At 39.2% G+C, this 21,994-nt stretch overlaps 1 protein-coding gene across 6 annotated transcripts in view; it reads right to left on the bottom strand.

Moving 5' to 3' along the window:
* The window catches only part of CSMD3 (CUB and Sushi multiple domains 3), a 700,243-nt gene that overhangs the window by 223,601 nt on the left and 454,648 nt on the right, over positions 1-21,994 (bottom strand). For all 6 annotated transcript variants that reach the window (XR_013544184.1, XM_072999268.2, XM_072999267.2 and 3 more), the window contains 4 exons: positions 12,339-12,455; positions 6,403-6,618; positions 5,460-5,648; positions 332-501 (listed from right to left, as the gene is read on the bottom strand). Coding sequence is in view for 5 of the 6 variants with exons in the window: in XM_072999268.2 (XP_072855369.2) it covers positions 332-501; positions 5,460-5,648; positions 6,403-6,618; positions 12,339-12,455 (692 nt within the window). In the remaining variant the exon portion in view is untranslated. The remainder of the gene's footprint in view (positions 1-331; positions 502-5,459; positions 5,649-6,402; positions 6,619-12,338; positions 12,456-21,994) is intronic.

A 21,994-nucleotide genomic window follows, 5' to 3' on the forward strand; every position in this document is an offset into this window, starting at 1 on the left:
ATGCTTCTATATATGTGAATTCATGTTTGCCTATCTGTACCACCCCACCCTCATGTATCCACCTTTGTCCCTGGGCTCTCCCTCCACTGGCTGTTGTTCTCTCTGCCCCACCAAGCCACAGTCTGTAGGAACTGCCTCTAGATGACGGAGGTAATAGAAAATGGATTTTCAAAACTCTCCAGCACTAACCTTCCTAATGCCTTAACCATAAACCCAACCATAATCCCAGTTTTTATTTTATACACAAACTTGACTTGGATTCCAATGTGATTAATAAATGAATGCCATATGATTTGAGATAAGAATATATCACCCTGAAACTGCCACATACCTTAAGAACATCTCCTTGTGCTAAATGAAATGTTCGAGCAGAAATATTGATTCCCTTCCCTGCTTGTACTTGAATGCTGTAAATACATTCGTGGTTGTTTTCATAGCTGAGGGGGTAATTGGGGGACAGCAAAATCCCTTCATTATTTGTTGCAGAAGCGCCACATTCAGCTGCAAGTAAAACAGAATTTGAGGTATAGCTCAATAGAGAACATAAATCATTTCAACAATGGCAAACACGGGAGTGTAAATACAATCGAATGCCGCATCATTAATATTTGTGGCTCTCTAGAAGAGATTGTTTATACAAAGTAACAGGATTATAACCTACTACTCTGTTTTCTTAAACACAGTTCCTTTGTTTTTCCATACTGGCACACACTCATACAAACCAAGACTATTTATAGTTCCTTGTCTTGCATTTTGGGCATAATCAGCATGATGTGGAATACTGTTACATATTGATAATTGTAATAGTTACAGTTTGATGTCAATAACAGTGATTGTTAAAATATCAATTTTACAATATCAATTCTTGCAGAGTGCAGGCAGCATCCAATTCAAATAAATAAATAAATAAATAAATAAATAAATAAATAAATAAATAAATAAATAAATAAATAAATAAATAAATAAATAAATAAATAAATAAAGTTCTGCAATTATTTTCTAATTTAAATGCTTTTCTTTTAGTTGCTTCTCTAATTGTTCCTCTACACATTTTAGAAACAAGAGAATACATTCCAACAAACAATAATGGAAGATAATCTACAGAATTTTATAAAGAATAAGTCAGTTCAGTGTTGATTCAACCATATGAAGCATAACGGTGGATTACGAAGTTAACAACGGGAAAGAAAAAGTTACCATTCAATACTGATCGACAAAATGAAACATTAATGGAAGAATCAATTAACTAAAATAACAAAAAGAAACAAGGTTAAATGTACTGGGAATGCTTTAGTAAACTCAAGAAAATCATATTACAAGAGTAGTGTAAATAAGAATTATGTGCTATATAATTCACAATTAAGGAGAGGAGAAATGGAGAAATGAAAATATCATGTTGTATCATCTTTAGTAATCTTATCAGGCTGAGAAGAAATAAAAATGTGGAATGAACAATGTCACGAGAGTACTAGAATGTCATTTTGCACACATTCATCAATAAGGCTAGGGAACAAGTAATACATTATGGATGATCTGCAGAAAAATACATAAGCTATAAAATAGCTATTTTATAGGCTTGCTTTAATTTTCTGTTTTCAGATGATTTACTTTAATTGTATAAACAGATTGCTGTTCTTCCTGTATGGAAATGGACTTAAACCTTAGTTCAGAGGTTTGTGCCAGTTCATACACACAGCACCATAACTGCCGAGTGTTCCATTTCCCTGCCTGCCCAGCTGAATCCCCCAGTCATTTGCTGGTGTGCACTCCTCTCCTCCTCCTCTTTGGATGTTCAACCAGTCTCTGGTAGGACGATGAGCTTCCCTGCCTCGCCTCCTTGGCTGATCGCACAATCAAACAAGGAGGTAGGAGGGGCAAACCCATACCTCTGCTTAGGACTGGCTGAACAGCCAAAGGGGAGGAGAGGAGAGCACTCTGACTGGGGAGTGATTCATTGGCCATGGAGGTGGAGGAAGGGAACTCACAGCATCTGTGGTGCCATGCGTATGAACCAGAACAAACCTCTGAACTGAGGTTCGTACTCATCTCTACTCCTGTAGCCACATTATGTGATATAGGCACCTGTATGTTCTTTGTAACTATTGTCGAGGTGTCAAAGATCATATAAACTACTATTTGCCATCCCATTCTTGGAAATAAGGAGATTAGCAACGGATTATAGCTTTAATTGGGGCCCCAACTTTATTAACTCATTGACTTTACAACTCATTAATTTAAAACCTCTAATATCTGCTTGGACAGCTAGTCCATAATATTACTTTTAGGCTATATAACCTGTGGTAAATGTGATACCACATTATTAGGCCAGAATAAACATTCTACTACTACTCTTTTAATCATAAAACACCAGTACTGTGCATATTTACACAGGACCGACTCACTTTTATGAAATAATGTAATAAATTATTTTCATGAATCATAAAATGTTAGATCTGGAAGGGATCCCAAGGGTCATTAAATGGAATCCTCTGCCAAAGCAGGAAATCCATAGCCAAAGTATTCCTGTCAACTAGTCCTCTAACCTCTGCTTTAAAACATCTGATGAGGGAGAATTTACTGTCTTCCAAAGTAGTCCATTCTAATGATAAAAAGCTCTTATTGTCAAGAAGGTCTCTTACTGTTTATACAGAAATTGCTTTTTGTAATCTGAACCCACTACATTTGGTCTTAACCGAAGTCGCTATAGAAGACAAGCTTGTTTAATCTTCCATGTGACAACCCTTCAACTATAGCTATCATATTGCCTCAGTCTTTGACTAAACTAGGTCCTTCAACCATTCCCCACAGGCCTTAATTTCCAGATCTTCTACTATCCTAGTCACTCTCTTCTGAACATGTTGCAGCTTGTTCATACCTATAGGGTCCTAGAAGTGAACCCAGTATTCCAGGTGAGGCTTGGCCAGAGCAGCACCCAGTGATTCTATTACTTCCCTAGGACTAGACACTATACTTTTGTTAATACAGCATATTATTGCATTTGTTATTTTGCTGTGATGTCACGCTTTGGCCTCATATTTAGCTGTTCATGTCTTCAAATATATTACTGCCAAGCCAATTGTCACCTATCTAATATTTGTGCATGTGATTCTTTGGGCCAAAATGTAAAACTTCACACATTCCTCTGTTAAAATTCCTTCCTTCCTTCCTTCCTTCCTTCCTTCCTTCCTTCCTTCCTTCCTTCCTTCCTTCCTTCCTTCCTTCCTTCCTTCCTTCCTTCCTTCCTTCCTTCCTTCCTTCCTTCCTTCCTTCCTTCCTTCCTTCCTTCCTTCCTTCCGAGTCTTCCATTCTCACAAGGTCATCATGGAATGTGATTCTGTCTTCTGCAACATTAGTAACCCCTTCCATTTTGGTATCAAATTAGATCAGCATTGTATCCATGTACTCATTCAAGTTATATCATCTAGCCTACATTCTATCAGCTTGGTCACAAGAATATGATGAGGGAACTCGTCAAAATTCTTGCTGAACCAAGGATACACATGAAAAGTAACAGCTCTGAAAAGAAGAACCTCCTTTTTCCATGAAGAATCTCCATGCGTAAAAATGGAAGCTCATATCTTCATATTTTTTCCACAAATAGAGCAATAACAGGAAGTAGAGCTAGCAGACTCCCCTCATGGCACTTCTATTTTAAACTTGTGTGAAGCACTTGAATCATGAATCATGTACCAGTACAGTATTCTAGGACATTTCAATAGCTAGGTGGTCTTCCCTAATCCTAGGAAATCTATCTAGAAAATACAATCTATGTATTATTTATACCCTATTCATTAGCTGAAGCAGATTCTAAAGCAAGTGAACCTCAAATACAGTATATCCATCTAGCCTTGCTAGAAAAATGTATGATAAATTAAAATTGTATAACTTATGGCCTTCATTCCTCAACCGCCAAATTCTACCCAGCAAAAATGAAATTTTCTGTTCAATAGTCATTTTCTAGAAGTCTCGCTCAGCACTCAGAAGATAGGGATTAAAGTTTTCAGAGGTTAGCAATTTGTTTTCTTCTGATGAAAAACTGGCTCTCTGACTTTTTTTTAAAGTTGAAGTTGTCTAAAATTATGAAAAGGAATGAGTCGACCATAAGGATATGAATCTCAAAGGCTCTTGGCAAGAAACCAAGGGGTGGGAATTATTTTGTCCTCACAGAAGCATTTCTCTCCATGAGATTTCTCTTTTCAAGAAATCTTGCATCCTTTCTCAGATGTTTCACTATCATTTTTTTTTTCCTCAGAAGAAAGACCAAACTGCATGGAATTATTACAATTCCTATGCAAAACGGTATCTTTCCTAGTCAAGGACATTTAGTGGAACAAAATGTAGCAACTTTTGTACAAATGATCAGACAAAAATGGGAGGTTGAGAGAAGCAGTGAGAATCAAACCAGGATCATGTTTTTGTAAGAAGTAAAAAAAAAAAATATTGAAGGCAAAGGGGGAAGAATTAGTGAGAAATCCCAGTGCAGCAAGACTTGGAAAATTGCCAAGAAGAATAGTCTTTTTAAAAAAAGCATTCTTCACATCCTCAGTGACCCAGAACATCTAGTTGTGTTCTTCCAAGAACTGATTTAGCTTTGGAGGTGATACTAGTACCTCTGCTCAAACTGCTACAGGCAGAATCAAGGAAGGGCACAGCTCACCTTGAGCAAGTCAACCCATCCCTTGACTTGATTATGTTCAGAATCTCCAGTTTCAATGCACACGTTTAGTTTGCCAACAAAAAGTGGAGGCCTTATGGACCAGGCCAGTGTCTGGATATGAATTCTAGAAAAACCTGCTAGAGTATTTTGTGAGACATAGGGATTCCAGTGCAAACATGTACCGTAAATATTCTTTGTTGAATGAATTGTTCTGGCTAGCATTGATCTAGTAACTGCTGAAGCTAGAAAGCTTAGCTTAACCAATAAACACACATGCATTCATGTGCATGCACACACAGAGAGGAAACCTCCAATAAACTATGGTTGAAATCCAGCAGAAAGTCCCAAATGGAGTAGGTCCATTGAATCAGTAAGGATTTGATGAATCAATACCTATTTAAGTTCCATTGATTCAATGGGTCTAGTCTAGGTGAAACTTAATAATAGATTTCAGCTAGAAGACACATAGCACTTTTTCTGGAAGAGGTGAAATTGGTAGATTAGCTTTTGTTTTGGATTTTTGTTCAGTAATTTCTCATTAGTATTCTTCTATGCTCTATCTTTGCAGAAGCCAATCATAACAAAGATTTAAAAAAAACCTTGCTCCAATGCTACGACTGAATGTCAGAATGCACAGAAAAACAGAAAACCTGACAAACTAAGGTGACAAGATATGGGGAAATGCAAAGGGCATACTGTATTAAGGTACTAGATGTGTTACCATGCTTATCCATGCCGAATATTTGAAACTTCATGGACAATGACTACACGTACAAGCAAATGAAAGCAGCTGACCACGTACCCACACACCTGGGCAGAGGTGCACTCCATACTCGTCGGCCACCACCGAGGCAAATAATCTCTGAAGTCCCCTCCAAGCGGTATCCAGGTGAACATGAGAATGTTAGAGTGTCTCCAACTCCAAAATTAAATCCTACTCTGCTCCCAAAATGAGGAATTCCAGGATCCTCACAGGGTTCAAGATTATATTCTGGAGTGGAAAAAAAAAAAAGAAATTGTTACTTCACAATCTCTTTTAATGTTTGCCATCAGCTGCCCTGAACATAATTATAAAGCATGCACTTTGATCTGAGCATTGGTTTAGACTTGAGGTAAATTTTCAGAACAAATGCTCATATAACTAAATAGTCAATTCAACTACAATTTAAAAAGCACATCCATAAACGTTCACAGCATCTTTGAGATGCATACTTCCCATTCCTATAAGAGCTATACATCTCTCTGAGAACAAATAAAATTAACCAAAATAACTGTGTAACATAAAAGCATGACCAAATCTCTTCATGGGCTCATTTGGAATATCACTTCTTGAAGTTAGAGTTGAAATCCCTCTGACACAGAGCGACTTCCCCATTAAACAACACTCTTTTACAGTTTAGTGTTACTTTCTTCAGCACTACTATGAATGACATCATGACCACCACCATCATCACGGCCCTCTTAGAACTTGTTGATCCCCATAGATCATGAAGTCCAGCCCCTGTTAAGGAGGCACAGTGCAGAATCAAACTCCCAACCTCTGGCTCCACAAGCCAGAACAACAGACTGACCAAGATCTGTGCGATATAACCAACAGCAAAAACACTTATTGACACCCTTTTTAAAATTACATGTCAGGGGGGAAAAAAACACACGTTTGGATGTTCTTTTCAGATTCCTATCTATCTGACCAGTAAAACAATGGATTTTCTTCACTTTAACACAAATAAATGTTTTTCTCTTACCAGAGAAAGTAATATTAAATCCTTCGTACGATATGGAGAAGTCAGAAATAAAGCGCAGCTGAGCCCTGAAATTTCCATAGAGACCAGCGTTGATTGGAGATGGAAGCTCAGACCCAGTCAACCGTGCCAGAGGCTGAGTGAAACTGCGATTTTCTGTGATTAGTAAGTAGTCGTGATGATCTTCCAAATGAAAGGTGTGAAAGGTGAACTGCACTCCTATTAGGAAAATAAAATGAGACTCACATATCACATAGCTAACAGGAAAGCAATTAGATCACTGATTAAACTCATAAGTTTCATTACAAACACAGACACAGAAAATTAAACAAGACTTACATTGCCCTAGTCCTCATGCTCCTCAGCTTTATCCAACCCTCCCCCCCTTTAAACAAAACAACAGTTTTTTCTAAGTGTTAAATTATTTATATCTTGGGATAGGTAGAAGGATGAAGGCTGCTTACGCCAAAACCATTGGTAGCCAATAGAGATGGGCATGACTTGTGGTTTAGTGGTTCGGGGTGGTTCAGCTGTTTGGCTGCAGAACCCTAGTTCTGCCAGAACCCTAGTTCTGCCAGAACCCTAGTTTCTCTTTGTGCCCATCCCTACGACCCACTTACAGAACTAGGTAGAAACACGTTTTAACAAAAATAATTTAAAAAAATTAAAAGGCAATATCTAAAATTAAAATTGCTTTTCATGACAGTTCTAATTTGTTGAAACATGTTAGCTGAAGATACATTTGTGCTGAAATGCAATGAAGGTTTTATTTTTCAACTAAACACATCTGTATGGAGTAAAGAAAAAAATTCCTGAGTAATGATGATTAGAACTATAGCTCTCTCTTCAGACATAGCAGTCATGGATTTCAAGCATCCTCATTGATTGCCCATAATTTTAAAGCAGAGTGAGGGGAGAGAGAGTACTGAGCTAGAATCAGTATGTCCCAGACATTTTTTCTGTCTTTCTCCTGCCCTGGCTACTGGGAAGATAAAAAGGAAGAAGAGTCATATAACCCACCCTGAACATACTAAAACCAGTACTAGTTGCCAGCGTATCATGGAGGTGGACATGGTGACTCTTAAGCATGGGGGATCCTTCTAGAAGTAGAAGCCTACCATTAGATACAGTGAGATAGGAATGTCAGGCAGCAGATCTGCTATGCTGTGAAGGACACAGGGTGACAGGCACCTTACTGTTCATTTTCATTGGGGAACAAGGACATGTGTGTGAGGAACCCTGTCCTGCAAACCCTGTACTGCTTGCGTCAAGTACAGTGAAGGATACTGTTCCATCACCCGTTTGAAGAGTCAACCACCACTTGGTAACCTGAAATAGAGACTGCCATCCTGTACTTTATCTGAGACAGCAAAAGGTCTTTCCTTTTGGTGCTTTCAGCACCTCCTTAGAGAAGAGATTATGAAGACATCTGTGACCCACCTCACCTACTGATAAGTTTCTACTTCCATGTAATCAAGATAGCTTAGAAACAAATGTAAAACAAATCTGATAGATAGATAGATAGATAGATAGATAGATAGATAGATAGATAGATAGATAGATAGATAGATAGAGAGAGAGAGAGAGAGAGAGAGAGAGAGAGAGAGAGAGAGAGAGAGATGGATGGATGGATGGATGGATGGATGGATGGATGGATGGATGGATGGATGGATGGATGGATGGATGGATGGATGGATGGATGGATGATTGATTGATTGCCATTCATATACCACTGCCCAGAATAGTGCTAAACTGCTCAGAATAGTGTATTGCAATAATTATGCAACAAACACATTTCTCCTGGTGAAAGGATTCAAGGCAATGTCAAATAGATAGCAGCAATACAGTAGTAACAAATAGACAGTAGCAATAAACATCACTATAAAACTGTCAAGGTTTCAACCCAGAATATATCAACCAGACTAAATTGGTTTTAAGAATAAGTGAAGTTAAGACAGTAAAACTCCTTTGGGAGGCTATTCCATAGTTCAATCAAGTTAAGTCTCTTCATGACTATTATCAAAAAACTGCATAGATAAAAGTCCTTCTGTAGTTGCCTTTATTCAATGATCCCTTACGCAAGCTTGTAATTCCATGGTTCTGAAGAGAGACTGCCACAATTGGTCAAAGAGATGGGACAAGTTTAACTTGGTACATTCCGTGCTCTTGGGCATATTAACTGAGTGCTGAAAATGAACTGCTGTGGAGATTAACTGAGTCCTCTCTCCTCCTCCCTAAAAAGCTCCCATTATAAGCTAAGCCTGCAGACAAATATCATAGATAAATTCTCTTGTGACAACCTGGGTGTAAAGCATGCTGGAGCACCTAGCAGCTGAGTAATTGGGATGAAATGTTTGTAACACAGGAAAATATTATTTCAAAAAGTGGAAAAGTGGGATGTAATCACAGAATCATTGGAACATATCAAACAAATACTACTGAGGGCCAAGGGAAATAGAAATGTATTTATAATTAACAACAGTAACTGTAGACAATCAAGTCAATTTCAACTTACGATGATGCTTTCCAGATTTTTCTAGAGATGGAGAACTCAGAAAGGGTTTATTCCCTTCTTTTGAGGGCGCTCTGGGACTGTGAAGCTTGCCCAAAGCTACACAGGTTGGCTCTCCTCCCAGGAAGCAAAATGCAGAATCAAACTCCTAAATTCTGGCTCCAGAGCCAGACACCCAACTTAGTGAGCAAACAAATCAGTCATAAACATCTTTACATGTCACCAAATGGCATGTAACTCAATGCTAAGCATGTCTCCTTTGAGAAATTATACAATAGACTAGGATCTACAACTAAAAAATGCATCCTGCTCCATTCTGTGAACAAACAAGGCAAGTACGTAGATATAGGATTCCTGTTATGTACTGAATGGCCAATTTCTAATTATAGAAAAGAACAAGGGATTATTTATATATGTGGAATTCTACAGATGCCAGAAAGTGCTAAATTATAGCTGGCACAAAGAAACCCACCTGTGATTAACTATCAGCAAATAATTGCTCTACTGATTATTTCAGATGGTTTGTTTCCATTAAACTGCAGCATCAAAACATGATAAATGTATGATTCACAACCAAAAATGTGTTATCAGGCCCCCGAAGTAATTTTTATTTTACTTTATTTGCAAAATCCACCCAAAACCAGAATCACAACTTTCATTGTGTTAGATTCCAAATGTTACAACCAGCAATCAGTAGACTGGTACAGCACCTTTCTTTTCCAGTAAAGAAAAGTGAATAGCATCTGAGTCACCTTGAATAGATCATACAAGCACAACACTCCCCCAATGGGTAAAGTTAAACAAGTTCCACCTACATTCCACACATCTTAGGTAAAGGTAAAGGTTCCCCTTGACAATTTTTTTGCAGTCGTGTTCGACTCTAGGGGGCGGTGCTCATCCCCGTTTCCAAGCCAGCATTTGTCCGAAGACAATCTTCCATAGTCACATGGTGAGTGCGACTTAGACACGGAACACTGTTACCTTCCCACCAAGGTGGTACCTATTTAACTACTCGCACTTGCATGCTTTCGAACCACTAGGTTGGCGGAAGCTGAAAAAAGAGACAGGCACTCACTCCGTCACGTGGATTCGATCTTACAGCTGAAGATCTACAGACCTTACAGCACAGAGGCTTCTGTGGTTTAACCCACAGCACCACCATGTCCCTCACATCTTAAAAACAACCAAATGTGAAATAGCTGGGGGGAAAGCCCAAATTGGAAGGCTATGATGCTTAGCTAGAGATGATGCTGGAGGCAAGAATGGCAAAAGGAACACCAGCAGCCATCTCCATCACTCCTCTACTGGATTCCACTGAGTGTTGAGCCTAGACCTCACTGCAGGCATACAGACAGTCACTCCTCTAGGACCCAGCTTTGTCCCTCCCCCTGAAGATCCCCATTAAAGGACATGAGGCAGTCACATCCCATTGGGCCCAGAATGACTAGAGACTGTATTACAGAGGCAAGTGGCACTTCACTCCTGAGCCAAGTAACAGGAGTGGCAGAATCTCCAGAAATTGTTGTTTCCTCTTTCCCTGGTTCCAATAAAACCCACTGAGCTTAAGCCAGACTCTGTAGAGTTGACAGCATTGGTACAGAGGAGAGGTTACCCACTGCCCCACAAGGGGTGGGGATGACAGGATAACGTGCACCACCAACAGAGCACCTACAAGGTATGTTCCTAACAAGTCTAGTTCTTCATTTTGCACCAGCTGTTGGGAACTGTAGTTCGTTTAAAACTAAAAACCGAAGACTCTGATCTCTTCAGACACATGAAAGAGGAATGGGCACACATTAGAAATGGGACAACCAAAGAAAAGAATATCCAGTCCTAGAATTTGTGAGGAACCTTCAGGCTGAATTATAGGACTGAGGGCTGTCAAAATAGCAGGAGGTAAATCAGCCCTTTTACTTCCACAGTGTTTCCATGCCATTATTTCGTGCTCTCTGAAAATCACACCAGATATCTTTGTGAGTCAAAAGGATTCCCTTTGGCTTGAATCGGAGCATGAATTCTGACAGAGGCTGCCTCCACTGGAATGCGTCCTTTTCTTCACCTTTATTTACTCTCCAAGTTACCCGCAACACTTCTGAGAGCTCATGGAGAAGTAGGGTGGGAATGATCTGGAGATAAGAGGGCTTTTCTACTTCCTGCCATTCTTCCTGAGGGGTTCCCACCAAATTATGGGACTGCAATTTCTTTTTTTTCCCCTGAAAATCCCATCCCCAGTGTGCATTTAGGTCATTGGTTCACTTTCACTTACTCTGATAAAAAAAAAGAATGGATTCATTTTATGTCTGAAGTGGATGAGACCAAAAATAGGTCAGACAATATAGGTCAGATAATACATGATAAGCATATAAAATGAACACACACACACCTCAGTTCCACAATCAATCACTTGGCCAGGCATGTATCTGGGACATGCCTTGGCACTTCCACAATTAATCATAGTCAGTTATACGAAATTAATCCAATCACCAATAGGATCCTGGTCATTTTACTGTAATTATTTTAACAAAGGATGATCCATAACATGTACAGTGGGGTCTCGACTTACGAACTTAATCCGTATTGGAAGGCAGTTCTCAGGTCGAAAAGTTCTTAAGTTGAATCTGCATTTCCCATAGGAATGCATTGAAAACCATTTAATCCGTATCTGCTCTTTTCGTCCATAGAAACTAATGGGAAGCTGCTATTCTGCCTTCTGCCACTAGAGGGGGATATTTTTTCTTTTTTCCTTTTAACCTAAGATGACTTAGCTTTAAAAAAAAGGAAAAAAAGAGTTCGTAACTCGAATCTAAGTTCGTAAGTCGAGTCCATATATTCCTATGAGGCCGGTTCGTAAGTCGAAACGTTTGTATGTCGAGCCGTTCGTAAGTCGGGACCCCACTGTACATCTACCTTAAACTGGTATCTGCTTATAAAGCAGGTAAGTGCAGAGGATGTGCCATCAGCCTAGTCCAGTGGTTCTCAATCTTGGGTCCCCATATGTTCTTGGACTAAAATGCTTATAATCCTTGATCATTAGCTGTGCTGGCCAGGATCTCTGGGAGTTGTAGTCCAAGAACATCTGGGGGGGGGGTCAAGGTTGGGAATCACTGGCCTAGCCAATTTTATTCCATGCTGCAACAACAGCTATTTTGACATTTCTATGTGAAATGTACTTTCAGTATTGTCAGTATTCTGAAGAATGGTGTAGAATTCATCCCATAAATCACTTGTTTGACTAAAATAAAACAAGCACACTGTTTCTATCTTTAGAAATGCTGCAGTTATATAGGGAACAGCAGAAAAATATAGCAAGTTAGGAAGATGTCCATAATGGATTCTAAAGTGCTGTGGAAAATAAAATCTGGGGTGGGGTGGGGAGATGAAACGAAAACGAATGCATGATGGTTACGCAAAATATATAGTTCTTTACCTTTTCCATGGGTAACATCCACAGTCCACGTGCAATTCAGTGAATTTGGATACAATTCAGGATAACCTGGAGATAAAATTGTTCCACTTGGACCTCTGACGTCTCCTCCACACAAAGCTGAGAATTGGGGATAATGCAGACACGTAAATACAGCAAGTCATGTTTAAACTAAGCATGTAAAAGAACAAGCCGAAAAGCTATTATCTCTCTTTAAACAATAGCCTACGTACAGGAGTGCCAACAGTTCTGTTCACTTAAAAATCTTTAATTGTAGCCAATATTTACTCAAAGTGCTCATAAAGGAAACATGATTAATTAATTGTTGAGAAGCTTTGGTAATAAGTATTATGAAAATGAATTGGTAATTATACCAGCTGGTTTCATAGAACTCAATGGAAAAAAAATAGTTTCATTTTGCAGAAAGGAAATGATTTATAGTCCAGTACCACTGTGAATGTTAAATACATGCCAAAATCCTAAGAATATTCAAGCAAGGAAGCTGTTTCTAGAAAGACATGCATTCTGTGTGTGAAACATCAATTGCCAATTTTGCAAGTGCTTGAGGTATTTGGCTTCGGCTTCCCCCTCTCCAGACATGCTATACCATAGTTACAATTTTTCCTTCAAAGGTGTTATTGACCCCCAAGTTAATGCCAACTTTCCCACCCAGCATTCACCAGAAAAGGGCAGACAAAATGCCAAGATGGTGAGGAGTGATTCAATTCCTACTCAACTTGGGTGTATTTTTGTGGTGTGGTTTTCCTTTGTTTCCTTAGCACCCATTCAACAGAAGGGTGTGAATAAATCACAAGGTCTCATTTTTACAGGAATTGGAGAAATCTTGCTACTCTTGGCAACGTCTCAGTGGGAAATTTCAGCACAGTGAGACTTGAAAAATCACCAGAAATAAGAAGTTTTGTGAGCACTTGTCACATCCCTAATGTAAACAAGCATGAATCATAAATTGGCAAAATTCCCAGCCCAACACAAAGACTCAAACTCATGATACTAAACAGTTGTGTTTTGCTCCATGTGCCATGGAAGTTTCTAAAGTAATGCCACTTAACTCTCAGTGATGTAGCGGAGCCAGAGTCCAAAGGATCAAAATACCAGAACTTTCTAATTAGCAGGGACTATAGTCAAAGCTATATTTTTTCCAATAGCAATGTATGGAAGTGAGAGCTGGACCATAAAGAAGATTAACCACCAAAGAATTGATGCTTTTGAATTGTGGTGCTGGAGGAGATTCTTGAGAGTCCCCTGGACTGCAAGGAGAACAAACCTATCCGTTCTGAAGGAAATCAACCCTGAGTGCTTACTGGAAGGACTGATCATTAAGCTGAGGTTCCAATACTTTGGTCATCACATGAGAAGAGTGGACTCCCTGGAAAAGACCTTGAAAAGTGTGGGAAAGTATGAAGGCAAGAGGAGAAGGGGACAACAGAGGATGAGATGGTTGGACAGTGTCATTGAAGCGACCAACATGACTTTGACGCAACTCCAGGAGGCAGTGGAAGACAGGAGGGCCTGACGTGCTCTGATCCATGGGGTCACAAAGAGCCGGACACGACTAAACAACTAAACAACAACAAATGTCATCATCTACAACCCCTTTTGGATGTTCCTGTTGCCTTTGAGCTAAGTTATAATAGTTTCACTAACTGGGAAGGGCACAAATTTTGTCAGAGCTAGTGTGCGATTGCAAGTTATTTCTGTAGTAATGAAAAATATTTGATAGTACTGCACATGGCCCAGCAGAGACCAATTAATACAATTATTTTACTGTTCATGAAAATAGGGTAGTAGAATGGAAGGAATAAGCTGTTGGGCAACTTTGGGAATGATGCAAAAGAAAAAGTTAAAGGATGCATGGGAGAACCAGGGTGGGGAGTCAGGGGAAAGTGTAAAAAGTTGAGGTGGAGGCTGCCACAGGATTGATGTGGGTGAGAAGCAAGCATTACTGTGGTAAGTTACCACAGATAAAGTGAGATAATCATCCTATAGGTATACTTTATTGTCCATCTATACAAATGTAGCTGGAATGCCCACCACAAGTTACTAAAGCTGTAGACAAACTTAAGTTTCAATTAAGCTAACTAACGAAACCGGGGGGAAAAAGCTTGTTCATTCCGAGTATTCTGGTTTTAACCTATAAAGCTCTAAACAATTTATGTGCAAGCAAACTCAAGGACCACATCTCCCTTTATGAGTCTGCTCAGGTGTTAACATAATTAGTTGAAGGTTTTCTCTAGGTCCCACCACCTTCACAAGTAGGTGTGGTAGGGACACAGAAAAGGGCCTTCTCTGTCACTGCAGTTAGATTCTGGAACTCCCTCCCATAGGAGATCAGGTGGATATCTTAATCTTCAGACAGGCCTTCCCTTGAGCGACTGGCTATCTGAGAGAGGTTTCAAAGGGAATGTTATGCCTTGATGCTTTAAATCTGTTTCTGTTGTTGATTTTGTTTAAAATTTTTAGTGTGGTACAGTATTTGATTTTTTAAAAAAATATTTGCACACACCCTGTTTTTAGCTTTTAAATATTGTCTTTTAATGATAAAAGCTGCTTTGGGTCCGTTTTAAGGAGAAAGTTGGGCTAAAATATTTTAAATGTATAAATATGAATTGATAAACTAAACCCACCTTTTATTAAACCGTCAGTTCTATTGGTAGTTTTAACTGTCTTTCAAAATAATTCAATTCAATAATTTCAGTCACTTCCCTAGGAAGGAGAGCAGGATTTGTTTGTTTGTTTTCTCATGACACTGAGCAATATATATTTTAATGGTTGTTGTGGGTTTTTCAGGCTCTTTGGCCCTGTTCTGAAGGTTGTTCCTCCTAACGTTTCGCCAGTCTCTGTGGCCGGCATCTTCAGAGGACAGCACAGAGGAGTACTGTCTTCTGAAGATGCCCGCCACAGAGACTGGCGAAACGTTAAGAGGAACAACCTTCAGAACACGGCCAAAGAGCCTGAAAAACCCACAAAAACCATAAGATCCTGGCCGTGAAAGCCTTCGCGAGTATATTTTAATCATTGTAAGTAAGTATTAAACAATAATTTATATATCAACACTCTCTACCATCATCATGCATCAATAATACTGGTTTTAGACTTCCTGGCAAATTATACCACACAAGATTCTTTATTATCAATCATATAGAGTGGTGGGTTATTTATTTTTTAAACTCTATTGTGTTCTTCAAAGACCTGATGATAATTCAGTTTGGGATATTTGCCTCTTCAAAGAGAAAATTTAGTCAATTTAAGTGAAGTGAGATAGCATGACAGAGTAATTTATAAAGAGATGTGTTAGTAATTGTAGAATAGTTCTGAAGAACCATTTTAACTGCCTTGTCTGTCCTGAGTGATCATATTTGGATAAGTCTCTATCCCATTTATATTTGCAGATTGCATGGATACAAGATAATTTTAAATAAGTAAAGCATTAAAAATTGACTTTAAAATACAAAATTCAACAAAAGTTTCTCAAATGAGACACATAGTCTATGGCTTATTTATTGATTATTTGCTCCATAATGTGTCAACAGTTGAAGATTGGGGGTGGGTGGGCTCACTTTAATTTAATAAAAAGCTATTCATCAGGCATTTGTCTGTAAATAATCCAGACACAGCATTTATCTCCTGATGGGAATATTATTTATTCCATACATCTCTGCTCCCACAAATTCATATTAGTGCAGGTGTAACTGATAAAGAGTTCAGAATGGCTTTCAGAAGAGCTTGTTCCTGATCTTTAATGTGGCTCAAACAAATACATTTGAGGTATAATATCTAGGAGTGTGTACCCATAGGTTTTCTCTTATCTTCCATGAACTGTGAAATTGCTAAGCAACAACCCCACATCCTGTGATAGCCAGTGTGCTGTGACACCAGCAATTGCTTGCCTCTTATAGCCATAAACCTAGGAAAGGGGAATCAGGGAGTAAATCATTGAGAGTCCATGTAACCCAAAAGTAGATCTCCATGGCTGGATATGGCTGAGCCAATATGGGCTGTTCTAATTTCCAAGTTCAGTAACATGGCAACTAAATTATATTCCTCTGTTTCTCTGCTACTGAGGAAGCAGCTGAAAGAGAGGAAGACACTTGTTGGTTGTGCCATGCCTGTGGATACCCTAAAAGGGTGGAAGGAAAGTGATGGGGAAATGTAGCAATGGGGATGCAGATGTGTATGTTTGTGAGGAAGCACTGATTCAGCAAAAGTGTAGCAGTAAAGATTCATGCGCTAAAACTTAGCAACTGTCCAAGGAAGTGATTACTGTTATATATGCTTATTAGGAGCACAAACATCATTTGTTATAGTTAAGGCAGAATTTTAGCAAGAGCAAAGAATTCTTCAGATTGGTTTCATTTCCAATCCATTCTCACGAAGAGTCTGAGTGCACCAAAAAGGCAGTTTTCAACAAACTACATGATGACTTATGAGAACATATGACGCAATGTATATCTTGATGGTTCCTTAATTAAAATAAGGAAACATTTTCTTTTTCTTTTAAAAAAGTCACTTATTTATTTATTTTCCGAGCAACAAAATTTTGCGTAGCTCCATTCCTAGCCTCTCTTCCTGTCATTCTACAGACTCTTTGTCATGCCCCATCCTTCTCCAACTTCTCACAGAACATCCATTACACTATTATCATGGCTTAAAGGATTTCTAATACTGCCTTATAAATTAAAATTCTCTTCCTACTCTCTTACAGGAATGCAGTTAGATAAAGTATCTTCTGTATATTGGAAATATAACTCCCCTTTGCCTTAACTGAAGTACGTGTCTTTCGTTTAGTTTTTCAGACACATCCCCAGCAGGGCTGCTAAATTCTGCTCTTCCCTTGAGTATTTTCAAATAATATCACTGCATCTGTGTACTAGAAGTAGATTAAGAGATTCCAGAGGGGGGAAAATGTATTTAGAAGGAATAACAAAATACTCACAGTGCAAAAGCTTTTGAGTTTACATTTATTATTGCATCTCATTTCACAGATTCAGTACCAGTAACATATGGTCATAATCTAATAACAAACTGCTGTTTTCACTATGCTTACAGTGATTAAAAAAGATGACGACTTATCATGCAAAACTACCATACCAAACTTTCAAGCATCTTGCCAAAATGCCATCTGGATATCCAACATACTTATCACTCAGATCCTGTGAACATTATATCACGTTGCTACAGCTTTACATTTTGTGAGATACTGGAATAGCCTTCTATAAATGACCCATTATGTTGTTGCTCATTATGTCCAAACCTAACTATAGTTAGTGTTAACTATGGTTTAAGCAATTCAGAGTTGTGATCTGTGATCCTTGCTTATTTTTCTAACCAGAGTTAACATACAACAAAGTTCAAAGTTTGTATGTAAGCAAGTAACTACCATTACTGCACAATCAAAGCAAATATTTCCAGTTGTGCTTGAAATTTTGCTAAAGAAAGAGTGGAGTACATAATGAGCAATAATAACAAGTGTCAGCCAGAGTTATTCCTGTAACATTGAGGCTTAATGATGGCTGAAACACAGTCAATACTTTCCATTCTTAACTGTAGTAAGTAGATCAGTAGTTGCCTACAGGCAACATTTTAACCTTGCCTCTCTCCTTTTTCAGCGTTAAGAGAGCTCGAAAGTGCTTCCCCTAGTGACTGTTTCTTTTGCTGAATTTTATGCTACTCAGTTTAGGCCTGCCCACACTATGAAATTTGGTGAGATCCCACCAGTGCTTAGAAGGCCCTTATCTTCTGTGGAATTTGTTTTAACTCTTGGTACCCATCTGTAAAGGTAGAACAAGGAGCTATTTTGCATTTCAATGAATCATACCCAAAAGACTGCATGCCCTAGCCTTGTGCCAGAAAGATGAGGGCCAGCTCTTAAAGGGGAAGGATGGATTGTTTTAAATAGAAACACAAGCAGATGAGTTCTTTTTTACTATGCCAGCATTCTATCAGACAACTGTATATCATAACAACATACTAATGTAGACAGGCTCTTAGAATCTGAAAGTCAGACTCAAATATTGTTGTCATCTATTCTAAGTTCATCCTAATAAAAACACAATCTCTGAAAAGTTTGAAAACACATTTAGTTTCTGAGTAGTAAAAGATACAAAATAACTCTTAAACTTATAATAAGCTTTTCATTTCTGTCCTGAAACATCACATGTATGCATAGGCTAAGTAAAGGAGGAAAACAAGTACTTCAACTATACCATTTACTTTCTCACTTAAAAGCATAATACAGTGGTGCCTCACTTAGTGATGTTAATCCGTTCCGGAAAAAACATCGCTAAGTGATTTAATCGCTAAGCGATATTTAAAAGCCCATAGGAATGTATTAAAATGCGTTTAATACGTTCCTATGGGCTAAAAACTTACCTTAAAGCGAAATTCCTCCATAGCGGCGGCCATTTTGGGTGCCTCTAAAGCGAGGCAAAACAGTGGTGGCCATTTTGTTTTTGCGGTGGCCATTTTGGAACCGCTGATCAGCTGTTAGTTCGCTTTGCCATGTTCGCTTCCCCGCGATCATCACAAAGCGAATTTTAGCCATAGGGGCCATCGCTAAGCGATCGCTCCAGCGATGGCCAAAAGTCCATTGCAAAGCGATTCCATCACTCAACAGAGTGATCACTAAGCGAGGCACCACTGTAAATAAAACCATTTTCTGCATTCTTCCTACATTAATAAACACTATTCTCACAAACTTTACTTTTTCTGCTTGCAGTTCAACTACATGACACACAGGGTAGCTTATAACCTCACACTCCAAGAACATCTGCTCTCCAGTTTCAGCTCCTTTATTGCATCCGTGAGGTAGTAAGCTTCTGATTGTCTGCCCCAGTCCTTGCCAGGGTGCTTGTTTCGAGTTTGAAGATTCACCAGATTTCTCTCTCTGTGTGTTTGACATCTCTCTCTCCTTTCCCTCTAGGATTTTGGTGGCCTATTGGAGTTCATATACTTTTCAGCTTGTCCCTAAGAAACTCTCAGGTGTAGACTCCAGATGTACTCCCAATTCCAGTTCTTCTGGGTTCTCAACATCTACCTATCTCCAGACCACGTAATGCATCATTCCAATTCACTTCCTCTTCACCCTCCTCCTCTATTACACATATCCTTGTCTATACAAATACATTTACATGGCCCCTTTTCTCCTCAGGAGAAAATTCTAAGGGTGGAATCTCGTTTTTCTGGTGGTGCTGCTGTCTCTCCTCAGCTTTTTCCTACTGCTGCCCTTTTGGTTGTCTCCGGTTCTTCCTGGCTTTCTGGTCCCTTGCAGACATCACCTTTCAGCATATTCTCCCCAAGGTCCACAGGAGAACTTGAGGTGAAAAATTCAGCAGGTCCCAGGGAGAGGCACTACTGTTCACCAACAGGAGCCTTTAGGCTGTTCTTCCCATCCTCGCAAAAATATTCACACCCCAAATCTTCATATACAGTGGTGCCTCGCATAGCGAGGTTAATCCGTTCCGGATTAACCTTCGCTATAGCGAAACATCGCTAAACGGAATAAAAAAAGCCATAGAAATGCATTGAACTTCGTTCAATGCGTTCCTATGGCTTGAAAACTCACCGTTCAGCGATGTTTCTTCATAGCGCCGCCATTTTCGCGCCCTCATTAAGCGAGGGCAGGGCGCAAAAATGCGGCGCTGACCTTCCGGCGGCCATTTTGGAACCGCCGATCAGCTGTTCTCCCCGGCTTCGTTATGCGAAGATCGCTAAGCGAATCGCTTAGCGATCTTCGCAAAGCGAAAAAACCCCATAGGGGCCATCGCTGAGCGAATGCTCCAGCGATGGCCCAGAGTGCCTCGTTAAGCGATTTCATCGCTCAGCGAGGCACTCGTTAAGCGAGGCACCACTGTATGTTTATTTTGTTCCCTATGAATGTACATGTGTCTAGATGTATACCAGCACGCACACACACATTATGTTCAGTGCATGGTGCTGTTCATTCATTAGTTTTCAATAAGCACAATACATTCAATAGGTTTTTGACGCAAGAAATCCACAGCCAAGATAGGATGTAAATCAGAACTTCAGAATACAAGGGGACTAAGGAAAGAACAGAAGGGAACAGAGGCATCAGAAACTCTCAAATCAATTTTGAGATGCATCACCGCAGCAGAAATAACTACCATGGTTCCTGAACTGGTACTACAGTATTTCTCTTTGTGTTACTGTGCTGATGAACACAAGTTATATTGTTTTGCCAGGAAATAAACAGTCTCCATCAATGTCCATTAACATAAGTTTCTAAAGAAATATACTGTACTGTGAAGTTCATACTGAAATATGTGTGTTGGTCCAAACGGTGCCACAGTATTATGACAACCATTTACACACCAGTAGATACAAATGTGACAGGACTAAACTCTTATCTATGACAAACCATTTTATTGCTCCATGAAGTACTGACGATACCTGAACTTCTAGTGTAAAGACTGCAACCTCTTCTATACAGTGGTGCCTCGCTAGACAGTTACCCCGCATGACAGTTTTTTCACTAGAGATTGACTTTTTAAGAGCGCTATACCGATTCGCAAAACAGTGATTCCTATGGGGGAATTTCGCTGGACAATGTTTGGTCCCTGCTTTGCAAACCAATTGTCGCTAGACAACGATTCTGACAGCTCCCTCCACGCTCACAAAACGGGTGTTTTTGGGACCTAAGCTTCGCAAGACAGCTATTTAAACAGCTGATCAGCGGTTCACAAATTGGCTTTCCTATGGCTGATCTTCACTAGACAACGACGATTCTTCCCCATTGGAATGCATTAAACAGGTTTCAATGCATTCCAATATGGAAATGCTTTTCGCTAGACAATGATTTCGCTAAACAGCGATTTCAGTGGAACAGATTATCATCGTCTAGTGAGGCACCACTGTACAATGATTCATGCTTCAATAACGTCCCCTTAGGGCTAGGTGTAATACTTGTCTGTGACAGCGTTCTTGACAATGATTCAGAAGATGAACTGGTTCAAATTGGAACCACCCAGATTTTAATTGTGACCGTGTGCTGGGAACATATATTTTCAGTTTTAAAAGGTCTTTACTGGATCCCTTCTGAATCAAATCAAAACATTATGTTTGAGCTATAAAGCCCTTCATGGCTTAGAACCCAGATGTATTCCCATATCAACCTGACTGAAGGTTAAGATCTTCTACTAAGGACCTCCTTAGAGTGTTCCTACCACCGTGGGAAGACAGTAACGAAGACAGGAGAATACTTTCCTCAAAGAGGCTTAACTGACACAAGTTCAAAATGCTTTTTTATTATAATAAACCTTTTAAAAATATCATGCTCTAAGCGTTGGAATGTAAATAATCCCTCCCCGGTTAAGAAAACAAACATGATATGACTATTTTGTGGTTTGAATCTTATAACATATTTTTATGTTTGCACCACTCATAAAGTATAATGTGCTGCATATATACACTAAATAAGTAAGAGAAGCTGAGCTGACAATACTCACTAATGATACGGCCATGTTCTGCATTTCTGGCTTGAAAATATGAAATTCGATGTTTGTTCTAATTATGAGACAACGCCTGCAACCTACAGAATGTTTGTTTTCTCCGCATAATGCAAAATAAGTTTCTCTACCTGGACAATTATTATTAACTTAACTATATTTTAGTCAAGGTGT

Source organism: Pogona vitticeps, chromosome 4 (assembly GCF_051106095.1).
Source record: "Pogona vitticeps strain Pit_001003342236 chromosome 4, PviZW2.1, whole genome shotgun sequence".
Lineage (NCBI taxonomy): Eukaryota > Metazoa > Chordata > Lepidosauria > Squamata > Agamidae > Pogona > Pogona vitticeps.